This window comes from Lynx rufus, unplaced genomic scaffold (genome assembly GCF_022079265.1).
Source record: "Lynx rufus isolate CCGP_SWC_20201006 ecotype Redwood Valley unplaced genomic scaffold, mLynRuf1.p SCAF_9, whole genome shotgun sequence".
NCBI classification, from domain to species: Eukaryota; Metazoa; Chordata; class Mammalia; order Carnivora; family Felidae; genus Lynx; species Lynx rufus.
In genome coordinates this window covers 65827587-65850019 of record NW_025814897.1, presented here as the reverse complement: position 1 = coordinate 65850019, position 22433 = coordinate 65827587, and the positions used below count along the sequence as shown (strand labels likewise).

The following is a 22433-nucleotide window of genomic DNA, read 5'->3' as shown; positions in this document are numbered from 1 at the left end:
TCAGCACAGAACCTGATGCGGGACTCAAACCCACAAACCATCAGATCATGATCTGAGCCGAAGTCAGACGCTTAACCAACTGAGCCACCCAGGCGCCCCATGACTGGCCTCACTTTAAATTCATGTCCATAACTCTCAGGTCCTTACCTCTGCCCAACAATCCTATTTCCTTAGTCATTCCCCTTCCCATTCTCCTAGATCAGAGATCTGCAAACTATTTACATAAAGGACCAGATAATAAGTATTTTATGCTTTGCAGGGCATACAGTCTTTTTAATAACTAATCTACTCTGCCATTGTAGCAGAATGGCAATATGTAAATGAGTTGAATTTGAATTTTATATAATCTGTGTCACAATATAGTATTCATCTTTAGATTTCTTCCCCCAACCATTTATTTTTTTTTTAATTTTTTTTAAACGTTTATTTATTTTTGAGACAGAGAGAGACAGAGCATGAACAGGGGAGGAGCAGAGAGAGAGGGAGACACAGAATCCGAAACAGGCTCCAGGCTCTTGAGCTGTCAGCACAGAGCCCGACGCGGGGCTCGAACTCATGGACTGTGAGATCATGACCTGACCCAACCTGACGCTTAACCGACCAAGCCACCCAGGCACCCCTCTTCCCCCAACCATTTAAAAGTATGAAAATTATTCTTAGATTGCAGGTTGTACAAAAACAAGACTTGGCCATAGGCTGTGGTTTGCTGGGCTATGTCCTAAGTTATTTCATACCTTCTCTTCTTCTCAAGTCTCTAACACCTCTTTTCCCATTCTCTCAGATGATGACCTTGCTTTCTACTTCATTCATAAAATAATCAGCAACACTTACTACCCCTACCTTATGTAGCCTCTAACTACCCTCTCACTTGCATCTGTATACATATATTCAGCTTTCTCTTCTGTTACTGTTACCATAGCACAACACCTAACTACTGTATAATTTACCACTTTTGTTTATTGTCCGTCTCCCCCTCTAGAAGCTTAGTTTCAAGAAGATAGGGAGTTTTTCTGTTTTATACACTGATGTATACCCAGAACTGGAACAGTGTTTACCATGTAAGTATTCAGCAAATACTTGAATGAATGGACACACACTCCCAGACCAGCAAGCAGAAGTTTAGAGAATTTTTCTTCAGAGAAACTTATCTCTACTTCCAAGAGAAAAGACTTACCTATCTTGTTATTTGGAGATCTCCTTGAGCACACCAAGTGGTAATTTTTCAAATTTCTTTAAAAAACATCCACAGTAAGAAATCCCCATTTTATGGGATTGACCCAGTACTTGAAATGTACATATGGTGTGTACATAAAAGTTCCATAGAATAACTTTTTTATATGTGATATATTCTGATATATTTTCCATTCTTTTCTGTCATTTGGGGCAGCAAGGGGCAGGGATTGGTTGCAACTGATTACATTTATTTCACAAACCACTAATGGGTTTGCAATCAGAATTCTGAATACTGCAGGGTGTCCTAATTACAAGCCCTGTCCATGTACACTGAGCTTCCAATCAGCTTTCTAAGACTGCACTCTTAGCCAAGGATCTCTAGACATTAAGAAAAGCTTCTCATACAAAAGATAGAAACAAAGACTGAAAAACTCAATGCAGACAATTCAAGAAATAAAACATTAGAAATATTCTCAGATAAATAAGATATTGCATCCCCCAGATGGAAGAGAATGCTATTTAAAGGGTAGAGGGAAGGGTGGACAAGAAAGTACTCTAGTAAATATAAGGCAGGATAACTGAAATGTAAAAATTCAAAAGAAGATTTGGAATATGTAAATCTTTCAGGAAAAAAAGTAGAAAAGGGAAGAAATGATAAATTATCCTAGGACAAAAGCTGTGCAGTAGGCTTAGAGAATAACTGGTCCAGAGTGAGGGAGGATGATGGATTCTTAGAGGGTTGTCTCCAGTTTAAAAAACAAACTGATTTATTTGAATGTATTGAGAGAAGACTTTCAGATAAATTAATTATAGATACTTGAGTGCTAGCCACTTAAGAAAGCATGGAAAAAGAGGCAATGGCTAATTTCAGTCAAAAAGCCAAAATTTAGTATTATGCTAATGGGGTCAACTATGAATAATACGTAGTCATAATATATTGAATGGTTATTTACCTAAGGTGTTATTAGATACATTGAAGGATAGAGAAATATGTGTTTATGAGAGGGCATTAAAGTATAAATGCATAGTCTATTTCCTATAGCAAGAGGTAAGATAATAGACCAAACTGAAAAATCAAGAACTAGTAGTATAAGCATGTTATTAAGAAATATGGAGAGGGGCACTTGGGTGGCTCAGTTGGTTAAGCATCCAACTCTTGGTTTCAGCTCAGATCGTGAACTCTTGGTTTGTGAGATCAGTCCCATGGCTGGCTCTGCACTGATAGTGCGGATCCTGCTTGGGATTCTCTCTCCTGTTCTCTCTGCCTCTCCCCTGCTCACACACTCTGTCTCTCAAAGTAAATGAATAGACATTAAAAAATATGTATGGAGAGGGCCGCCTGGACGGCTCAGTTGGTTGAGTGTCCAACTTCGGCTCAGGTCATCATCTTGCAGTTGGTGGGTTCGAGCCCCGCGTCAGGCTCTGTGCTGACAGCTCAGAGCCTGGAGCCTGCTTCAGATTCTGTGTGTCCTCCTCTCTCTGCCCCTCCCATGCTCATGCTCTGTCTTGCTCTATCTCTCAATAATAAATAAACATTAAAAAATATATATATATATATATATATATATATATATATATATGGACATAAATCCCAAGAGATAGCTAAAAGGTTAAAAAAAAAAAAAAGCTTGCCTCTGAGGAGCTGAAATTGAGAGTGTAGAGGGCTGGGGCAGAGTCTGCTGTGAAATCCTATTTGATTTTTTAAAATATACTATATTGGTAAAAATAAACACAAATGTAGATTTCATTTATTTGAAAATCATAATGGTTTAGAGAGGAGGGACTGTTATCCTTAAGTGTTCCCTTAGAACACTGGGAGACCAACAATACAGATTTAGCAGTCTTCTGAAAGAAACTCTTAAGATCCTCCCAGCTTTGGTACTAAATCTTGTATTGTTTTGTTATTTTAGGGACTCCAGTAACTTATCAGCAATAGTTGCACCAGCATTTCTACGAATAGGGAGAATATTCTGGCCCCATATATTGTTATCATGGTGGGGACCAGCAAGTGATGTGGTATGGCACACTTAACACAGCTTTACAGGCAGCAGAGGGCAGAAAATCTCACTAAAGGAGGTCAAGTAGGAGGAAGTATCCTGGTCAGGCACGTGGTAAAGGAGAGGGCTCATATAAGACATTCCTGGGTATGTTCAGAAATAACTGGAAGAACTTGTGTGTGTGTGTGTGTGTGTGTGTGTGTGTGTCCTGTCCTGCCATAACCACTACAGGCACAATCCAAGGAAACCATTATCATTCATGTTGTGCATGACTGCATTTGTTCTGGACTGGCATGGCCTGGGAAAGTGTTGAGTAGATCGGGTAGGGTGGAGAAATAAGAAAGGGGCATCCAGAGAGCTGTTTGATCACTGGAGGGGAAAGGAGGTGAGGAGGCTACAGACAGAGCTGGCAAAACCTTGGTCCCAGATACACTTGTCCTGGGTTGTTGCTTCTGTGCTTCCTAACCTTCTAACTTCCACATTTAAATCCCCCCACCAGGGAAATTTTCAGCCCTCAAAAAGAAGTGAGAGGGCCCAGGCCAAGTGGGAAGGTGCCCCTGGATCTATGTCACTCCTTAAAAAAGAATGAAGTCGGGAAACCTAGTCACAGGGAAGCAAGAAAAAAGGAGGGGAAGAGTGGATTCTGACTAAGGGAAAAGATTGGGTACTAAGGCCAGTTTTTCCTATAAAAAGAACTCTGATGTGGCCTGAAGGTCTAGGAAGATCCTATGTCAGAAATCTCCCCTCTCCTGCCTACTATGGTGCCCCAGATCCCATCCATAGTTCTTTGGGCTCAGCATCACCTTCTAATGGTCAGAAAGGAATCAAGTAGGGATTCAAGTAGGTACCTGGTTGTTTGACACAGACCAGAGGAACCTCTCCTGTTCACCCTTTCCCTTTTCTGGATCCCCACAAACATTTATTGGTTTTTACACTATCCCAGTCTCCAGGTACGAAAATAATAGGCAAAGTCCCTGCCCTCAAAGAGCTTGCAATATTTGAGTGGAGGCTGGGAATATAGAGGCAGATGTGAAAACATAATTTTACCATAATGGGGTAAGTTATGAGGTATTTGCACAAACACAGAAGGGAGTGCACTTAAGTCAGGTAAGTCTCTCTAGCTTAGAAGACCCCCGACCTAAGGGGAAAGTGTTATCTAGGTGTGAGCAGGGCAGAACAAGAGGAACTAACCTCTCTACTTCTTTTGCATCACCTAAAATTACTTTCTTTCCTTTTTTTTTTTTTTTTTTTTTTTTGGCGGAGATCTACCTCCCCTAAACCCTTGGCTCCAGATGTGCCAATTCCTCCCAGTCACCTTTCTCTTTACCCAAGCCTGAGTCTTCATTCAGCCTCCAGCCAGGCAACCACCTTACAGTCACTCTTCACTTATGGTAGCCATATTCCATATTCTACAACAGTGATACCTAACATAAATATTAAATTCTCTACTAGCTACATTTAAGAAGTAAAAAGAAACAAATGAAATTATTTTAATAACATTTTATTTAATCCAATGTATCTGAAATATTTCAACCTTAATATAAAAATATTGATATTTTGGGGGTTTTTTTTTGTATGAAGTCTTTGAAATCCAATGTCTATTCTACACTCAATTCAGACTAGTCACATTTCAAGTGCTCAATTACCACATGTGACTAGTGACTATGTATTGGACAGTGTAACCTTAAAATTCTGCTTCCATGAGTGTACTTGGTATTTCTCCATTAAACAGATGAGGCCTATCAGAGGCATTACTATATATTTATTTTAAGCCTTTGTACTGCCAGTCAAGGGAGAACAATTTTGAAGAAAAGGCCTATGAGGTTTTAGCCAGAGTACTCCCTTTAAATGCCAGACCTAGACAATTAACCCTAAATTGATCCCAAACTTGCTTTTAGCAATCACAGATCCACAATGCCTCACAGGCACATCTGACCTCAGGTGTCTACAGGTTGTTCTCTGGCCAACAGACCACCCACAACAAAGACTTGATATTTCACTAATGTGACAGTATCTTCACAGGGCAGCCTGGAGGGACTTTGATGGAAGGTCATCTAGTCCTACCCCTCTGATTCTGGTTGGGACTAGGTGCCATTTGGGATCGAAAGGGGTTAAATATTTGGGGGGCAACATCAGACACCTTGTGTTACATTCTAGCATCAACAATAATCACATGGGAGAAAAATACCGAAAAAATTCTATTAAAACATTTCTGCAAACCAGAAAAACCTGTAAGTTTTGTTTAAAGAAAGAAACATGGGTATCCCATGGGACAATTTGAAATCCACAGATAAAAGTTCAATCTCATACTGAACCAAGAACCAGAGGCTCAGAAAAGGTAAGTGTTTTGCCTAGTCATTCAGCAAATCTGTAGCAGTGGTGATGAACCCTGTATCCTTTCCATTATCCAGCTCCACTCTCCACTAAGTGAAAAATATTTTAATTGGAGACACTGTGCCATCTCCAGGGTTCTAAATTACCTATAGAGGATGACCTGCACTGGAAAGACCGGTCAGCGCTCCCCCAACTCTGACTTAGGGGCCAGTCGCCCTGAATAGGATTGCAGCACCGGGATCCCCCACCTTCTGGAGTCCTGGGCAGAGGAGGCCACTAGGGTGGTTCTTTCTCCAACTCCACACCGTGCGGAGCCTGCCCTGGCCTGGCCCACGCCGCGTCGCTGTGGCCCAGTTCCGGCATCAGGGTGAGCCTAGACGGTCAGCCCCCAGCGGGAGGCAAGTGGGGAGACCTAAACAGAAGCCAGACCCACGAAAGCAGAGACTTAAAAACCCTGCGGGGAGCGGCGTTCGAGAGGCGCACGGGCGGCAGGTTGGTACCCAAAGTGCCAGAGAGGACCCCAAACCCCTGGTTGAGGGGGTTAGGCTTCCCGGGAAAGGATGGCTCGGCCAGTCAGTCCCATAGCTCCGTTTCCACGCCTGCCACCCGCCCCCCTGCGCCTGCGGGATGGGCCGCCCTCTCAAACAATCCCTGGGGCTTGGGCTCACTGCAGCCTAGTGTCCGGCAACGAACGGCTCCGGCCTCGCAGGGGTCGCTGGAGGTTCCCATCTCAGCTCCTGGGCTTACTGGGGGTCTCCCTGGGCGAGCGGACTTTACAGAGCACTGGCGGTCCACAGCCTCCACTGCTACTGCATCCGAGAAAGGCAGCCTCGCGCCTCAAAGTTCTGCCAGGCCAAGGCTGCGCCCCCGGAGGCTCCCCTTTCATTTTCGCGGTCCGAGTGTAGGCGGGACAGGCGTCGGCACGGCGCAGCCTCTGGACCCTTAGCACCGGGAACCGCTTCCGGGGCGGAAGCTTTTTGTAGCTGACCCGGCGCGGCCGTGACGCCAAAGCCCAGACGGAAGTGCGGGCGGAGGAGCCGGAGCCCGAGACTGAGCCCCAGCCGGGAGCAGGTCTCGGGGGGCGGGCTCCGGGCTGTGGGAACTGCTGGGCCTGGCAGCGATGGCGACTCTGTGGGGAGGCTTTCTACGGCTTGGCTCCTTGCTCAGCCTTTCCTGCCTGGCGCTCTCAGTGCTGCTGCTGGTGCAGCTGTCAGACGCCGCCAAGGTGAGTCTGCCCAGCCTGCGCTCCAGACTGGAGCTCCTCCCCTGCCCCTGGCCTTGCGGAAACTGAGTCTGTCAACCTGCTCCCCACCCCACTCCTCTCCCAGCCCTGCCAGCCCGACCCCTGGCTTCACAGCCCTAGCAAACCCCCCACCCAACACCCTACTGCCTGATAGCACTCTCGCCCTCTGGTCCTGACAGTCTGACAGTCACTGCCCCCACTCCCACCCCTAGCCCCGACACTACTCTCCTCTTTCCCGCCTGATACCCCGCCTGCGGCCCCAGCTCCACCCAGCCCTGACAGTGCGCACAGCCTGGAGAGGCAACTCCTGTAGCTCCTAGACACTTCCCTTCCCAGCCCCTACAGCACCCACCTGAAACTTTACAGCCTTTCCAACTCTAAGAGCCTTTAACTTTCCACCCTTAATTAAGCTGCAGACAGTCTACCGCCGCCCTCTACCTGCCTCACAGACAGCCCTCTTCCTCACCCTCCCGCTCCATTCCCTAAGCCAAAGTGATAGGAAGCCCCCATGTCACGGAAATCTTCCCTCTTAGGAACTGACTCATTTCAACTCATCCCTGAACGATTCCCTCCCCAGTGTAAGAACTTGCCTTTCCTGGCAGCCTTCCTTCCCAATAGAACCTACACAGAGTCTCTCTCACCAACCTAGTAACCTAACCTAACTCTCTCTAGGATCTCTTGGCCCTTGTTTGCCTTCTCTTTCCCTGATAATTTAGGGGAGAAGGGAGGATGCAAACTGCAGGAGAGGTGAAGTTGTGGCCTTCTCCCCTGCTCCAGTTCTTGGTCCTTCTAGCCTCCTCATGCTGCTCTTTAATCCCCTTCATGCCCCCACCCTCCAGACGTGCTCTGGCCCCATACACACTTGTGTTTCCTCCTTGATGAGCTAGCTCCTTCTTGGAGAAAACAGAAGGAATTCACATTAATGTCATGGGAAAACAATGACATTTGCATTTTTTAAAAATAGGAGATTTAATCTATAATATCTTTAAATATAGGGGCTGAGAAAGACGGGTTACATGCAGACATATCAGGGGGTTTTAAACTGGGAGTTCTTTTTGAAATCTTCCTTACCTCCCACCAGAAACAGGGACAGCAGCTTCTCCTGACTTTCAGAACATTGCTGGCATCCTCTGCATATCTCCTGTGTCACTTTAAGTATTATAATCATGTATTTGTTTGTCAGTCTCCATTACTAGGGTGTGTCCTAATAACTGGCAGGAATCTGAATCTACTTCCTTGAGCACAAGTTCTGGTACTGAACAGATGCTCACTAAGTGGTTGCTGAATGAATGAATGCATTGTCAACAGTTCTGCCACACATAGCATCACATATATAGCAACACTGGGCCTTGTCCTCTGGGGACTAATGAGCCGCTGCCTTCTCAGATGAATTCCCTTTTGCTAATGAAGCTTCTCCTACTCCCTGTACTCCTATATTTAGTCACCTCTTTCTCCACCTCTTGCAACTTGCTTATCAGTAGTTATACTCTCTGTCTACCAGAATTGGAAGCAAAGTTTCCTGGGAAGGGTAGACCAAACTGATCTCATCTAGACTCAGCTACTTCCCTGTGTACTTCCTTTCTAAATTATAGCTGAGTGCCTCTAAAACTTCATACCTTGTATAGAGTTCTAGTACAACCCCTTTTATCCATATCAATGCCATTTTACCAGAGGATGGAAGAATGGTGGATAAAAGAATTGTGACTTGTTTTATAAGTAATATTTAGTTTGATTCTTCCCCATCCTTTTGTAATTGGATTCTTATTTGCAGGCACAGCTGTCTGCTGTGTCTTTTTACTAGCAGGCAGAGGGTGATAACATGAGCACAGTTTGACTGTCATATGACCTGTAAATTGTAAGTAATAAACCACAGATCATGTACAGGTATTATTTCAAAATAATTTTATGTAATATATAAAGATTCATTAGCATTACCAAAAAGAACCTGACTTTTTAAAAGTTTTATTTCTCAGAATTAATGGTTTTAGAATATTTGACAGGGGATGCTTAGTAAAATGTATATGGTACAGTTTTTAAAAAAAATATCGATGCTAACATGTCAACAAGCTATACTAAGTTTCCATTTTGGTTACAGAATTTCGAGGATGTCCGATGTAAATGTATCTGTCCTCCCTATAAAGATAATTCTGGGCATATTTATAATAAGAACATATCCCAAAAAGATTGGTAAGTATTCTAGATTACTGAATTACCTGTCAAATTTCTTTCTATGGGTGTCATTGTTAGCCCAGAATGTTTATCCAATGTATTGTTTCCTTTTTAGGTACAGCTGATCTTTGAACAACGTAGGGCTTAGGTGTGCCAACCCTGGTACAGCCAAAAATATCCCCCAAAACTTAACTACTGATATAGCCTACTGTTGACCAGAAGGCTCACCAGTAACATAGTTAATTAACACGTACTTTGTATGTTATATGTATTTTGTGCTTTACTCTTACAATAAAGTAAGCTAGAAAAAGAAAATATTAAGACAGTCATAAGAAAAAGAAAATACATTTACTGTGTCTACTGAAAGAAATTTGTGTACAGTGGACCCATGCAGTTCAAACCCTTATTGTTCAAGGGTCACCTGTATTTCTTTTTAATTGTAAGTGTCAAATTCCACTTCCATTTGAAAAAGTGAGAGTAAGGCTCCGCGTGCTTGATGTAAACTTAAAGGAATATGGCCAAAACACAAAACCCCAAGTAGGGAGCATTTTATAAGGGATGGAATTGAGTTTGTGGCACCTACCTGCCCATAGCTACCTTCTGGCTATCTTAGTCCTCCCTCTTGGTTTTCAGTGGAAGGTAAGCAAGCCTCATTTATCTGGGTTATAATTTTCACACCTTGTAGGTTTTGATGATATATTGCCAACTACATAGGAGACTATGTTTAGAAGTGTCAAAAGGCTCAGGACGGAATGGGAAGGAGCCGTGTATAGCATAGTTTCCCAGTCGGTATGCCATGGTTTAAGGTGTGTCAAGAACTCCCTCAGCCCTTGGGGTAATCAAGCAGGCCTATGATGACGGGGATCTTGCCTCACTGGTCACCAGTAGCCCCCTCTATTTATGGACCTGACAAATGATAAGTTTTCCACATATGGCATAAAATGATTGGGAAGCAGTTGTTTTGTAGCAGGATGGAAGGGCTCCTTCTCATGAAATTGTGATATTTTATGGTTTGTAACCATGGTGGAATATTGCTGGGATAGGCTTACAAGAAAAATAGCTCTTTATGCTAGGAACTTTTCACACATACCTGATTTCACAACTAAATATACAGCAAAATTTTTGAAAGCAAAAATTAAGTTCATTTGGTTACAATATTCCAAATTGATTTTGAAAAAGAAAAGGTAGCCTTTGAGCATGTGTATTTTTTCTGATACTGTTGTCTGTTCTTCCTATGATATGCATTTAGGTTCAGTCTGATATTTGATAAATGTGTTCTTGAAAATTGCTTATGAACTTCCATGCTCCACTTTAAATTGTCTCATATTAGAGGGGCGCCTGGGTGTCTCAGTCGGTTAAGCATCTGACTCTAGATATTGGCGTAGATCATGATCTCATGGTTTGTGAGTTTGAGCCTCACATTGGGCTCTATGCTGACAGTGCAGATCCTGCTTGGGATTCTCTCTACCCCTCTCTCTCTCTCTCTCTCTCTCTCTCTCTCTCTGCCCCTCTCCTAGTCATGGCCGTTCACATGCTGTCTCTCAAAAGTAAACAAATAAATGTCTCATATTACAAAGTGATTTAGCTATATTTTTATAGATTTGTATATCATCAAGTTACTTTTATAAGAAAGCTCAAATAAATTACGTTATTCCTATAAATTTTCCAAATACATTAAACACATTTAGGTTAATCTATTATTATTAATAGAATATGATGCCTGTTATTGGAGGGGCAGGTAAACTCACTGTTCAAGTGTTTAGCACTGATCTTTTCACTGACTTTATAATTCCAGGTTCAGACAGAACTATATGCCATTCATCTTTGGGTATTGGTCAAAATAGGGGGCTTTGAAAATAAACAACTGAGAACAAAGCTTGTTTCCGATTTTTCTTCCCTTTCTCCCTTGCTTCCTTCCTGCAGCTCAGCCTTTTACTGAGGATATGTTCTCAGTTATTAACTGGCTTTAAAAGGGTAGGCAGGTTATGATTAACCAGGATGTTATGGCTTTACAAAGCCTCCAATAACTATTTGGTCCTAGGTATAGTTTTACCTTGTGGCTTCCATTTCATCCATTGTTGGCATTAATTTTTTATTGACTTACACTGTCTAACTTAAGAAAAGTTTGAGTTCTCTGGTTTGTGTTTGGGATATGATGTAAGTCCTCCTTTTGGCACTAGGGGGAGGTGTTGCCTCGTTCCCAGAGTGGTTGCGTTCTTTACCTGGGTTCTGTGTTTATCATGACCAGCCACCCAGAACCAACCTTCCTGCTTCCTTTCCCACCCCGCACAACTTTTGCACAATGCTCAATATCTCCTTGTTATTAAACTACATCAGTACTTAAAAAGAAACACTCAGTACTCAACATTTAGATTCTCAAGTAATTCCTGGGTATTGTTATGAAGGCTTCCGAAGCTGAAATAGGAAACTAGGAGATAAGTCTTATTTTCCTGAGGTTTAGAGAAATACAGGGGAGCTGACCTAGGTGGTAGGAGCCCTGGGTTCTATGAAAGTGTTGGGCTAGGATTCTGAGATAGATTACCTTACCATACTACCAGTTGAGGTTTCTTTTTCATTAGTACCTTTGTTAAAATTAAATAACCTGTTAGGGATAACTGATGGAATTTTTATCATTTATGCCATTTTGGGTTTTCTCTCTTATGCCATGGCTTGAGGGAATGGGACACATAAAAAAGTACAGCAAAGGAAAAGCTGTAGCCTAGAGAATTGTGTGCCCCCAAGAAAGATGGGTGGGGTGAGACAGGATGCTATTGTAGAGTTCTTTAGGCAGTCAGAAGTGCCTAAAGAAGAGATGACAAAAGAAAATTGCCCAGCAGCTGGCAGGACAGGAAACTTTTGCCTACTTTTTAAAAAAAAGTTTTTTAATGTTTATTTATTTTTGAGAGCGAGAGACAGAGCACAAGCGGGGGAGGGGCAGAGAGAGAGAGAGACCTAGAATCTGAAGCAGGCTCCGGGCTCTGAGCTGTCAGCAGAGAGCACGACGTGGGGCTTGAACTCACAAGCCACCATGACCTGAGTGGAAGTCGGATACTTAATCAGTTGAGCCACCCAGGTGCCCCTTGCCTACTTTTGCTGAAGGTGAACAGAGTAGTAGGCTCTTAATAGCTGGGAAGAGTAATAATTTAATTATTTCCTAGAATTCACAGATTTCTGGGAAAAGATTTTTTGGATAGAATTTCTTTTTTCATAAGTGGCCTGGAAAATGGGGGGAAAATAAAGAATATCCAACAACAAAAATATTCTGCCTTTTATTATTTTTTATATACTTCTTCTGGGTAATCAGTTTGCACTTTTAAATATTTTTGTTGTCCTAAGCCTATTTTCCCATGCTTTTTCAATAGACCTTTGCTCATTAAGAAAAGTAATTGTTTTTTACTGTGCCTGTGAGTGTTCAGAGTTTCAGAATTTACCAACTGTTAAGTGTGATTAGCCATTCAGATACCACACTGTGGCAGTTAAGACTAAATTCATTCATAAAAGAGATATCTCATATTTGAACAATGCCCCAAGATACTTTAAATCATTTAAAGCAGTTTTTCTTGGTAACTGTACAAGTCTAAATATAACTTGATATGCTAAGTAATTTTCAATGCCTTTTGGGATTTTTAACTGTTAACAGCAGCGCTTTTTTTTTAACTTCTTTTTTTAATGTTTATTTATTTTTGAGAGAGAGAGAGAGAGAGAGACAAAGCATGAGTGGGGGAGGGGCAGAGAGAGAGGGAGACAAGAATCTGAAGCAGGCTCCAGGCTCTGAGCTGTCAGCACAGAGCCCGATGCGGGGCTCGAACCCACAGACCGCGAGATCATGACCTGAGCCAAAGTCGGATGCTCAACCGACTGAGCCACCCAGGCGCTCCAACAAGCAGCACTTTTGAAAATAGCTACTTGATATATGTCTTTATGATTCTTAGACTCTTAAATCTCACTAAATTGCTAATATTGAGAAAGCAAATGATTTCACTTCCCTTAATAGTTGTTCCTTAAATTCTGTAATTGGGTAAGGTCAGTGATTATTCTGGATTTCAGGAAAGTTTTGATCAGTACAAGTAGAACATCCAGGTAGCCTGATGCAGTATTTTTATCTTTGTTTTTTCAGCGATTGCCTTCATGTTGTGGATCCCATGCCCGTGCGCGGGCCTGATGTAGAAGCATACTGTCTACGCTGTGAATGCAAGTACGAGGAAAGAAGCTCTGTTACGATCAAGGTAAAAAAAAAAAAAAAGAAAAAAAGAAAAAAAATTCATCTTTTTTGCTTCTGGAATAGTTCTTCATGGTATCTAGACAAGTAAGAAAATTTTGGACATCTGGATTCTATTTTAGTCACTCAAGTACTGTTCTTCTCTCCCCTCCTCACCACCCGCGAACACTTTTCCTTCCTCACCCTCAATATCAACCCCAGAGAACTGTGGGCCTGCTCTCTGCCCACCTCATTGAGATACTTTGTGGGTTTATTAGGACACGTTACATAGGTGTGATATGAAATGGCACAAAAATGCCCTACATGTATATCCCAAAACATATCCTGGCTTTTTTGTGGGCCATGTTTGCCAGAAGCTAGTAAAAGCACAGCATGACTAGGCCCTCTTCTTCCTGCCTTCTCAACCCTTAGGGAAAAAATTATATAAATAGACTACTTTGTTCTAGAAATAACACTTCTGGATTCTAAGATTTCCTTTCTTTATTTCTTATAGGAAATAGAATATAGGTCACTCTCCTCACCATTTGGACCTCTAATGAATTAAATTACTTTATTATGGTGGCTAACAGTTCTCCTCCCCAATTTTTTACATGGAACTTCCTATTCATTTTCCCTGAGAAAAGACTTCATGAAGAATCTGGGGTGGTCAGTGTAACAATTACAAAGATTTCTGTGGGAGAGTTTCTGTTCCAGCAGGATGCTATCCGGTAGAGAAATCCTCACTGTACGTTTTTATTTTTCAACTAAATTTTTGATGTGTAATTACACATGAGTGACCCTGAAAGTCACTCACTGTAAGTGTATAATTGAATACATTTGGGGAAATTTAAAACAATTAAAAAAAATTTTTAGATTTAGTGTTACAACATTCCCATCACCCCAAAAAGATCCCTCATGCCTATTTACAGTTAATCTTATTCCCACACCTTAGCCCTTGACAATCACTATTCTGCTTTGTAGTCTCTACAGATCTGGATATTTCATATGAATAGAATCATACAATATGTGGTCTTCTGTGGCTGGTTTCTTTCACTTAGTATGTTTTTAAGGTTTATCCATGTTCTAGCATGTTATCAGTATTTAATTCCTTTTTTTTACTGAATAGCATTTTAGTATATGAATATACCACACTTTCATTATCCATTCATTAATTGATAGACATTTGAGTTATTTCCACATTTTGATTATTATGAATAAATAATAAATATCTGTCATAAATATCTGTGCACATGTCTTTGTGTGAATATATGTTTTCCTCTCAGGTAGATTCCTTAGAGAGATAAGTTTATTTTAACTTTTAAGAGACTGCTGGAATGTTTTCCAAAGTGGTTGTACCATTTTACATTCCCACCAGCAATGTATGAGGGTTCATGTTTTCCACATTCTTGCTAACATTTGGCACTATCTTTAATTATAGCTGTTCCAGAGGCTGTACTTTTTGACAGCATACAAATTAAGATCTCAGGGAAATCACTGACCTGAAGTGTATTTTTGTATATCTAAATTGATCTAAAAGAGTATTCTGTTGAAATTCATCTGAATTACATTTTTTGTAAGGGTTCCTTTAAGTTGTCTTAACACAGTGCTGCTGAATCTAGGATACCATCTTCAGGTGCAAAAAGCAAACTGTGTGCTAGCAGCTTTGACAGATGATTATCAGTAGGTGAAGACGGAGTTTTGAAAACTTGCAAAAAGATCTCAAAGACAACATGCTTACTTTCCTCGTTCTATTTAAATAATACTTTGGTGAAGAGTTGAGTTTGTTTATGTTGGAATCTGGTTTGTATAAGAATCCTATATGCTTTGCTGAAAAATCAGTCTTCACTGTGGTGTCATTATTACACAAAATTCTGATTTCTTGGCTTGAATAGAGATTAACTTATTTTCAATTTCCTTCAGGTTACCATTATAATTTATCTCTCCATTTTGGGCCTTCTACTTCTGTACATGGTATATCTTACCCTTGTTGAGCCCATACTGAAGAGACGCCTGTTTGGACACTCACAATTGATACAGAGCGATGATGATGTTGGGGTAAGTACTTGGCTTGCCCTAGCTGTGAGGCCAGTCTCTGTCCTCATCTGATACAAAGAGCAAGTGAAAAATGGTCGCATATAGATGTTCATGTGCTGGAGCAGATGCTCAAATAGAGAAGCTAAGGACTGGTCTGATTGTAGTGTATGTCTCTTCATGAGGAAATTGCTCTGTAAAGCCATCAATATGGTAGTTTAAACTTGGTGAGTGTGCTGCGCAAGGCTTTGCCCTTTAGTATCAAGGGCACAATCTTCATTGCCTTTCCCTGTTTACACTGAGAAAAGCTTCTGAGATAGATTTCTCCCCAAGCTCCTGCCTGAATACCTTTCCTGTCAGCATGACCAAATATATTAGAGGGCAGAGGCTTTAGTGAAGGGAAGCATGAAGACAATGTTCTTTTCTTAATGAGGTGCAGCTTGATAACCTGCTGATGTTTTATATTTCTTTTTCCCTCCTTCTAAAAAAAAAATCTCTGATCTTTGAAGGAAAATAAAACTATCATTCTCAATTCTCTTCCTGTCTTCAAAACACATTTATATTTGTACATATACTTGGTATAATGTGTGTAAATTAGTTTGTGGTCTCCTTTTTATGTTAACATTACTTCATTCACAAATGTCTAGTAATGAACATACTCCACAGACTTGTTATTTATTCAGTATAACTTAGAGAATTATATTGTTTTGTTATTATCCTGTTTGGGCCTCTTTCCAAATTTTCTACTATTTCATTCTTCTATATGTACATATTTTCAGAAATTACTTTTATTTTGGATTACTCTATTGGCCTATGTTCCTTAAAATGGGTAAAATTCAACAGTTTCAAGAGCCAATCCCAAAAGCTTAAGCCAGCGTGAGCCCTTACCAACCATAGTCAGAAGTCCTTTTACTCTGGAATTGCTTGTGGACTTGTTGCTAAAAGATGGGAAAAGGATATCCTGACTAGATGGCTTGAGTTATAACTACAAACAGAGCCTACTTTTCAATGAATACATTATCATATGAATATCAATTATGAATACTTAACTGATTTGGGCAAGATTTCATTTATGTTTTGTCAAGAACTTTCATAGAAACACCTCTGCCTCTTTTTTCCTTGCTTCCTTATTAATTCAACCAATACATAATGAGTAACTTTTCTGTATCAGGTCCTCTGCTATGGACTAGGAATAAAGAGATGAATGAAACAGAGACAGACACATAAAAGAAATGACTAATTAGAGTACGTTTCCACCTTTTATTTATTTTTTTTTTTTTTTAAATTTTTTTTTTTCAATGTTTTTTATTTATTTTTGGGACAGAGAGAGACAGAGCATGAACGGGGGAGGGGCAGAGAGAGAGGGAGACACAGAATCGGAAACAGGCTCCAGGCTCCGAGCCATCAGCCCAGAGCCCGACGCGGGGCTCGAACTCCCGGACCGCGAGATCGTGACCTGGCTGAAGTCGGACGCTTAACCGACTGCGCCACCCAGGCGCCCCTCCACCTTTTATTTTTAAACATGTAACAAACGCCTATTTATTTTGTAAGAATTCAAGGCAGGGAGTGATAGGCTGGGAGAAAGGTCAAGACTGGAGATCTGATGTGGTCAAAAACTAGGCATATGGGGCTAAAGGGACAAGAGAGCTAGAAGCACAGGAGGTTGTACACCAGAAGCATTAGAGTCTCAAATACTGTTCCCATGTTACTTTTCATTCACATATGACAGATTTTCTCCACCTCAACAGTATTGACATTTTGGGTTGGATAATTCTTTGTTGGGGGGTATTCTCCCGTCCATTGTAAGGTACTTAGCCGCGTCCTTGACCTCTGCCCCCTAGATGCCAGTGGCACCCTTTATCCCAACCATGATAATCAGAAATGTCCATGGATATTGGCAAATGTTCCTGGGGGGCAAAACACTCCCAGTTGGGAACTAACATGAAAATGTTATGTATTAAAGGCCACATAAACCATTTCATAATAGGCACCCAGATAGAAAGTCTGACTTAAAACTATATTCTTTGCAGTATAAAATATCTGGCTCCTGATTTTAGAAATAATGTAACACACATAGAACATACAAGAAGTGGATGCACAAATGCGTAGAAGAAGACATGTAGGAAAGTCATGTGATTGGTAGGGTAATGTGCTTAATAACCATTTTGTTCACCAGTGATTGATTCTGTGCATATGTTAACTGAAAACATGTTCTCTGAGATGTCTGGCTGACTCTTGGATATCTATTGACTTGATTCTGGGCAGAGAGAAAGGTTTTCTAACCTCCAGCTGTGAATTTATGGTAACAACTCTGTACAAAAAGAAGCTAAATTTAAATTCCTACAATTGTTGCTTATCTATCATGAGGGTTCTTTACTATTTATGTGCTTTTAAAAATGCTATATTAAATTCTGTTAAATTCTTTTATTTTTTCCATTTTTGTTCACTGTAGAGCATTTTAAATCAAGTGAGAATTAGTACAAATAGTTAAGAAGCTCACTGCAAGTAGTCACAATATTTATCGTATCATGTATCCATGACACATCATTGCTGTTATCAAAGCATTGCATTAAAACATGTTTTGTATTTATTGTAATTTTATCAGGTGTAAAAAGAACAAACATATAAAAGGGGTAAATCTCTATTTGCATTCTCCCAGCATCCATGACCATGAGCAGCTAGTTCAATCTTGTTCTGATAGGTGGAGAACTGACCAAAAGGATTAACTGGTTTGTTTAGTCCTTTAAATTTGTCCCTTAGAAAGTTTTTTCTCCCCCTACCTTGAAGGGTAGATAACAGGACTATGAAATCGAGAGCTGCTCTGCTGATAAAGTATATCCTTCTTCCCACTCTTGTTTATGTCAAAACAAACCAATGGTAATACTATTTTATATACAAGTTCATTGAAGCACCATATTCCCATAGAGTCATTTTAATCTACTTGGACAAAATCAGTGTGTAGAGATGATGTAACACCAAGTCAAGGTTAGGTGAGGTAAGCCTTGTGTTTGCTTGTTAGATGACCTCGGGTCAGTGTATTTCAAGTAATCAAACAACTTCAGCCTTTCTCTTTCCTGACCTTTTTTCTTAAATCTTTGAAACATTTTGAACTTTATGGAATATGTTTTTATTATTTTCATTTGTAAGGTTAAAAATTTTTTAAAGGGGCAGGGGGCTTGCCTTTTGCCTTTGTTGTAACAAGCTGGTACCTAAAGTAAGTGAAAAGTTGAGGCGGTTTTGGCAGAGAAGGCAGGGAAAAAGATTCCTTATAGAAAACTCTTTGATGTATTTGAAATGTAGACATTGTGTAAGTGTCTTTCTATAAAAAGAAGACCAGGTGTTATAACTCCACATAGTGAAAGTTGTATATATAGTTAATGTGGTTATGGATAGCTTTCTATAGACGTGCTGACTCCCGCCCTGGATATATAATAGAGCTTTTGCAAACGTGCACAGCAAAACAATATTTCTTTCTTTGAGGCAAGGTTTAATGAGAGAGGTACAACTTGTGACTTGGATCCTATGTTGGAACATTTAGAAGCTTTGCTAACACAGGGTTCAGGAAGAAGATCAAGGAAAAGGCAAACAAAAGCAATGAACTAGTATTGAATGCTTTTTTTCATTTAGGCAGCTGTGTTTATATCAAATCCATAGATAGATTAGCATAGTGGTTTCCTGTGTAATGACTACAAACATCAGTGGCATTGGTTTACTTTCACCAGGATAGCTTGGTTTTCTACACAGGTGCCTGAGTAACCCTTCAGTAGCTTCTTTCCGAAAGCAGCAACTAACATGGAAGCCCCTGAGTGCCCAGTAGTGAAAGATTCAAGTACTTATCAAATAAAAAGGCTGAAGTAATAATTCCTACTGTCCTTGGTAATAGATGGTAATTGTAGCACTTGAGCTATGTCTCTTTTCCTTACAGACTCGGGGAGGGGGAATGAAAAGGATTTTGGAAAACAGTCTATTTAGTGTATGTGTTAAAGATGCAGGGAAATATTAAAACCAGCCAAGATAAGATCCTGTCAACTCCTCTCCCAAGGATGAATGTGGCCCCAAGCTGGCAAGTTAACAATTCTAATGTAATGGGAGTCAGGAAATTAAATGACAAGTCTTTCCTCTGCAAGATTAGCTATATAGTATTGAATAAAACAGGGAGAAGTCCTGCTTTTCATATCTGTAACAGGTAGCTATTAATGTGGAAATGGATTTTCTTTCCCCTACTTGTCAGGGAAAGCTTGTCTTTAACATAAATGACCACTGTCTGTCTTGGTCCCTGCTTCTTCTGGGAAATGTCTTTGGAAATGGTGACTCAAGGAAACATTTCACAAATACCTCCTCATCAGTCATACTACTTGAACCACCTATTACTGTAGTTGAGTTCATCCTGCTTCTGGCACTTGGGTACCTAGGAGTGCTTGGTCAAAGAGATGGTCTGTTGTTTGTAAAGTCCAGCTGCTCCTATCTCTGTGGCTGGATAATGGCAGTTTTGTGTGTGTGTGTGTGTGTGTGTGTGTGTGTTTCACACTATCATGCCACCTCTGATGTTCTCCATTCCTGGACTTTTCAGGATCACCAGCCTTTTGCAAATGCCCACGATGTGCTAGCCCGCTCCCGCAGTCGAGCCAATGTGCTGAATAAGGTAGAGTATGCCCAGCAGCGCTGGAAGCTTCAAGTTCAAGAGCAGCGAAAATCCGTCTTTGACCGTCATGTTGTCCTCAGCTAATTGGAAATCATACTGCAGGTGATTAGAAAGAAATAAGGCAGACAACTGAAAAAAAATTGACTGAGTATTCCTGGGTTTTGTTTTAATACCCTGTTGATTTCACCAACTCTTGCTGGGAAATTCAGCATTGGAAACAAAAATGTGCTTGGTATTTTCTTTTCTTGTTAAGGTATTAATACAGACATTTTTAAAAGCACACACCTCAAAGTCAACCAATAAACCTTTTTCCTATTTGTGACTTTTACTAATAAAAAATAAGCCTGCCTGTAAATTATCTTGAAGTCCTTTACCTGGAACAAACACTGTCTTTTTCACCACACAGTTTTAACTTGGTTTTCAAGATAATTTTCAGGTGTTGTTGTTTTGTTTTATTCTGTTTTGTTTTTCTGGCAGGGGCAGGGAGGGATGTGTGGGAAGTGGTTAGCTTAACTTTTCTCAAGTCACTTTACTAAACACACTTTTGTAAATAGACTTAACATTCTATTTTCAAGTTTCATTTATATTTTGCAGTGTAGCCAGCCTCATCAAAGCCCTGAATTACCCATTTGAATTTTGCACTGACTATATTATCTAGGTATCTGGTTCGCCTGTGGCTGCACTTCATGGTAAAGTGGATCTGAAATACCTGGTGGCTCTTCATAAAATGCAGATTTTCCTCATGTACTGTGATGTCCGATGCAATGCATCCTAGGACAAACTAGCAATTTGCTAGTTTACTCTAATGACTAAACATAGTCTGGTGTGTGTGGTCTTTCTCATCTTCTTCTAGTATCTTTAAGGATGAATCCTAAGAACTTGGACACTTGCAATAAAGGAATTTTCTTTTACCCCAAGCCTCTCTGGATTGGTGACATACACACCTTTGTCAACATTTCCGGTCAGGTGGAGAGGCAGCTGTTTGAGCTCTAGTGTGTTCTGGGGTTCTGGGGGCCTCCTTCTGAAATGTGTAACAGTTATTGGATAACTGGCTTTTTTCTTTGGACGTCCTCTTTGGAATGTAACAATAAAAATAATTTTTGAAACACTTACCAGTATATCTATGTCTCCTAACTTTTCTCTCCTCCTTCATTTGCTGCATAATACATTCAAAGATACAAAGACATTTGGTATCATGTTATGAGACTACTGTTTTATGACAGTTTAATTATAAAATATTGGTACTAAATTGTGTGTGTGTGGAGAAAAAGGGAGAAAGAGAAAATGTATGGGTATTTTGATGTGGCCCTGAAAGTATACAAATATTATTTTGACAAATAGATTAAAATTCATGTAAAAAAACACATGAAGGAGTGCTTGTTCTAAGAAATTCTTGGCAAAATGATAATTAAATTACATTAAATTAATAAGGCCAAGGTTTTAGGAGCTCTTAATGGGTTTTTTGGCTAGTCAAAAACATTTTTTTTGAACCTACGAACCTAATCTAAACTTATTGATTTTATTGTTACTATTAAAAGATGTAAGTTCAACTACGACCAAGTGGAATTTATCTCATGTATGCAAGTCTGATTGAACATTGAAAAATCAACAAATCTATCACAGCAACAGGCTAAAGAAAAATGACATGATCCTATCAATAGATGCAGAAAAAGCATTTGACACAATTCAAAACCCATTTATGATAAAAACTCTTGGTAAACTAGGAATAGAGGAGAAATCCTTCAACTTTATAAAGAATGTCTACAGAAACCTATAGCTAACATCATACTTCATAGAATCCAGAAGATTTCCTATTAACCAGGGACAAGGCAAGGGTACCATATCTTCTCATCACTTTCTTTTCAACACCATACTGCAAATTCTAGCTAATGCAATAACAAGAAAAGAAAAGTTCTATGGATTGGGAAGGAAGAAATAAAACAGCTTAGATGATATGATTGCTTACAAAATCCAAAAGAATTAGCAAAACAAAACCCCCAAACTCCTGGAACTAAGTGATCTATACAAAGGTTGCAAGATAGAAGGTTAATATACACAGGTCAATTGCTTTCATATATACTATCTAAAGTGAAATTGAAAACAATACAGAGGCACCTGGGTGGCTCAGTTGGTTAAGCGGCTGCCTCTTCATTTCGGCTCAGGTCATGATCTCACGGTTCATGAGACCAAGCCCCACATTGGGCTCTATGCAGACAGCACGGATCTTGCTTGGGATTCTCTCCTTTATTCTCTCTCTGCCCCTCCCCTGCTCCTGTTCTCTCTCTCGCTCTCAAAATAAACATAAAAAAATACAATATAGTTTACATTAGTACCCCCCAAAATGAAATAAGTATAAATATAACAAAATATGTACAAAATATACATGAGGAAAAACTACAAAACTAATGAAAGAGATCGAAGAACTAAATAAGTGGAGAGATATTCCATATCCATGGATAGGACAACTCAATATTGATTGACAAGATGTCAGTTTTTCCTAATGATCTATAGATTCAACACAATCCCAGCCAAAATCTCAGCAAATAATTTTGTGGATATCAACAAACTGATCCTCAAGCTTATATAAAGAGACAAAAGACCCAGAAAGCCAACACAATATTAATGGAAAAGAACAAAGTTGAAGGA

The 22433-nt window shown here is 40.2% G+C and overlaps 2 protein-coding genes across 3 annotated transcripts in view; both read left to right on the top strand.

Moving 5' to 3' along the window:
* Positions 1 to 6409, top strand: part of NRIP3 (nuclear receptor interacting protein 3) — a 38507-nt gene extending 32098 nt beyond the window's left edge. Inside the window, exon 8 of the mRNA XM_047072016.1 lies at positions 6178 to 6409. Coding sequence (XP_046927972.1) covers positions 6178 to 6409 — 232 coding nt within the window. The remainder of the gene's footprint in view (positions 1 to 6177) is intronic.
* A 124-nt stretch (positions 6410 to 6533) lies between these two features.
* On the top strand, positions 6534 to 20899 carry TMEM9B (TMEM9 domain family member B). Of its 2 annotated transcripts, XM_047071567.1 has the most exons (5): positions 6534 to 6729; positions 8843 to 8934; positions 13034 to 13142; positions 15035 to 15169; positions 19716 to 20899. In XM_047071567.1, exons 1-5 carry the CDS (start codon positions 6625 to 6627, stop codon positions 19869 to 19871), a joined length of 597 nt encoding a protein of 198 aa, XP_046927523.1. In that variant the 5' UTR covers positions 6534 to 6624; the 3' UTR covers positions 19872 to 20899. The 2 variants fall into 2 exon arrangements, with proteins under 2 accessions (XP_046927523.1, XP_046927524.1); XM_047071568.1 differs by lacking the exon at positions 8843 to 8934 and having other exon boundaries at positions 6646 to 6729.
* Positions 20900 to 22433: the final 1534 nt, after the last annotated feature.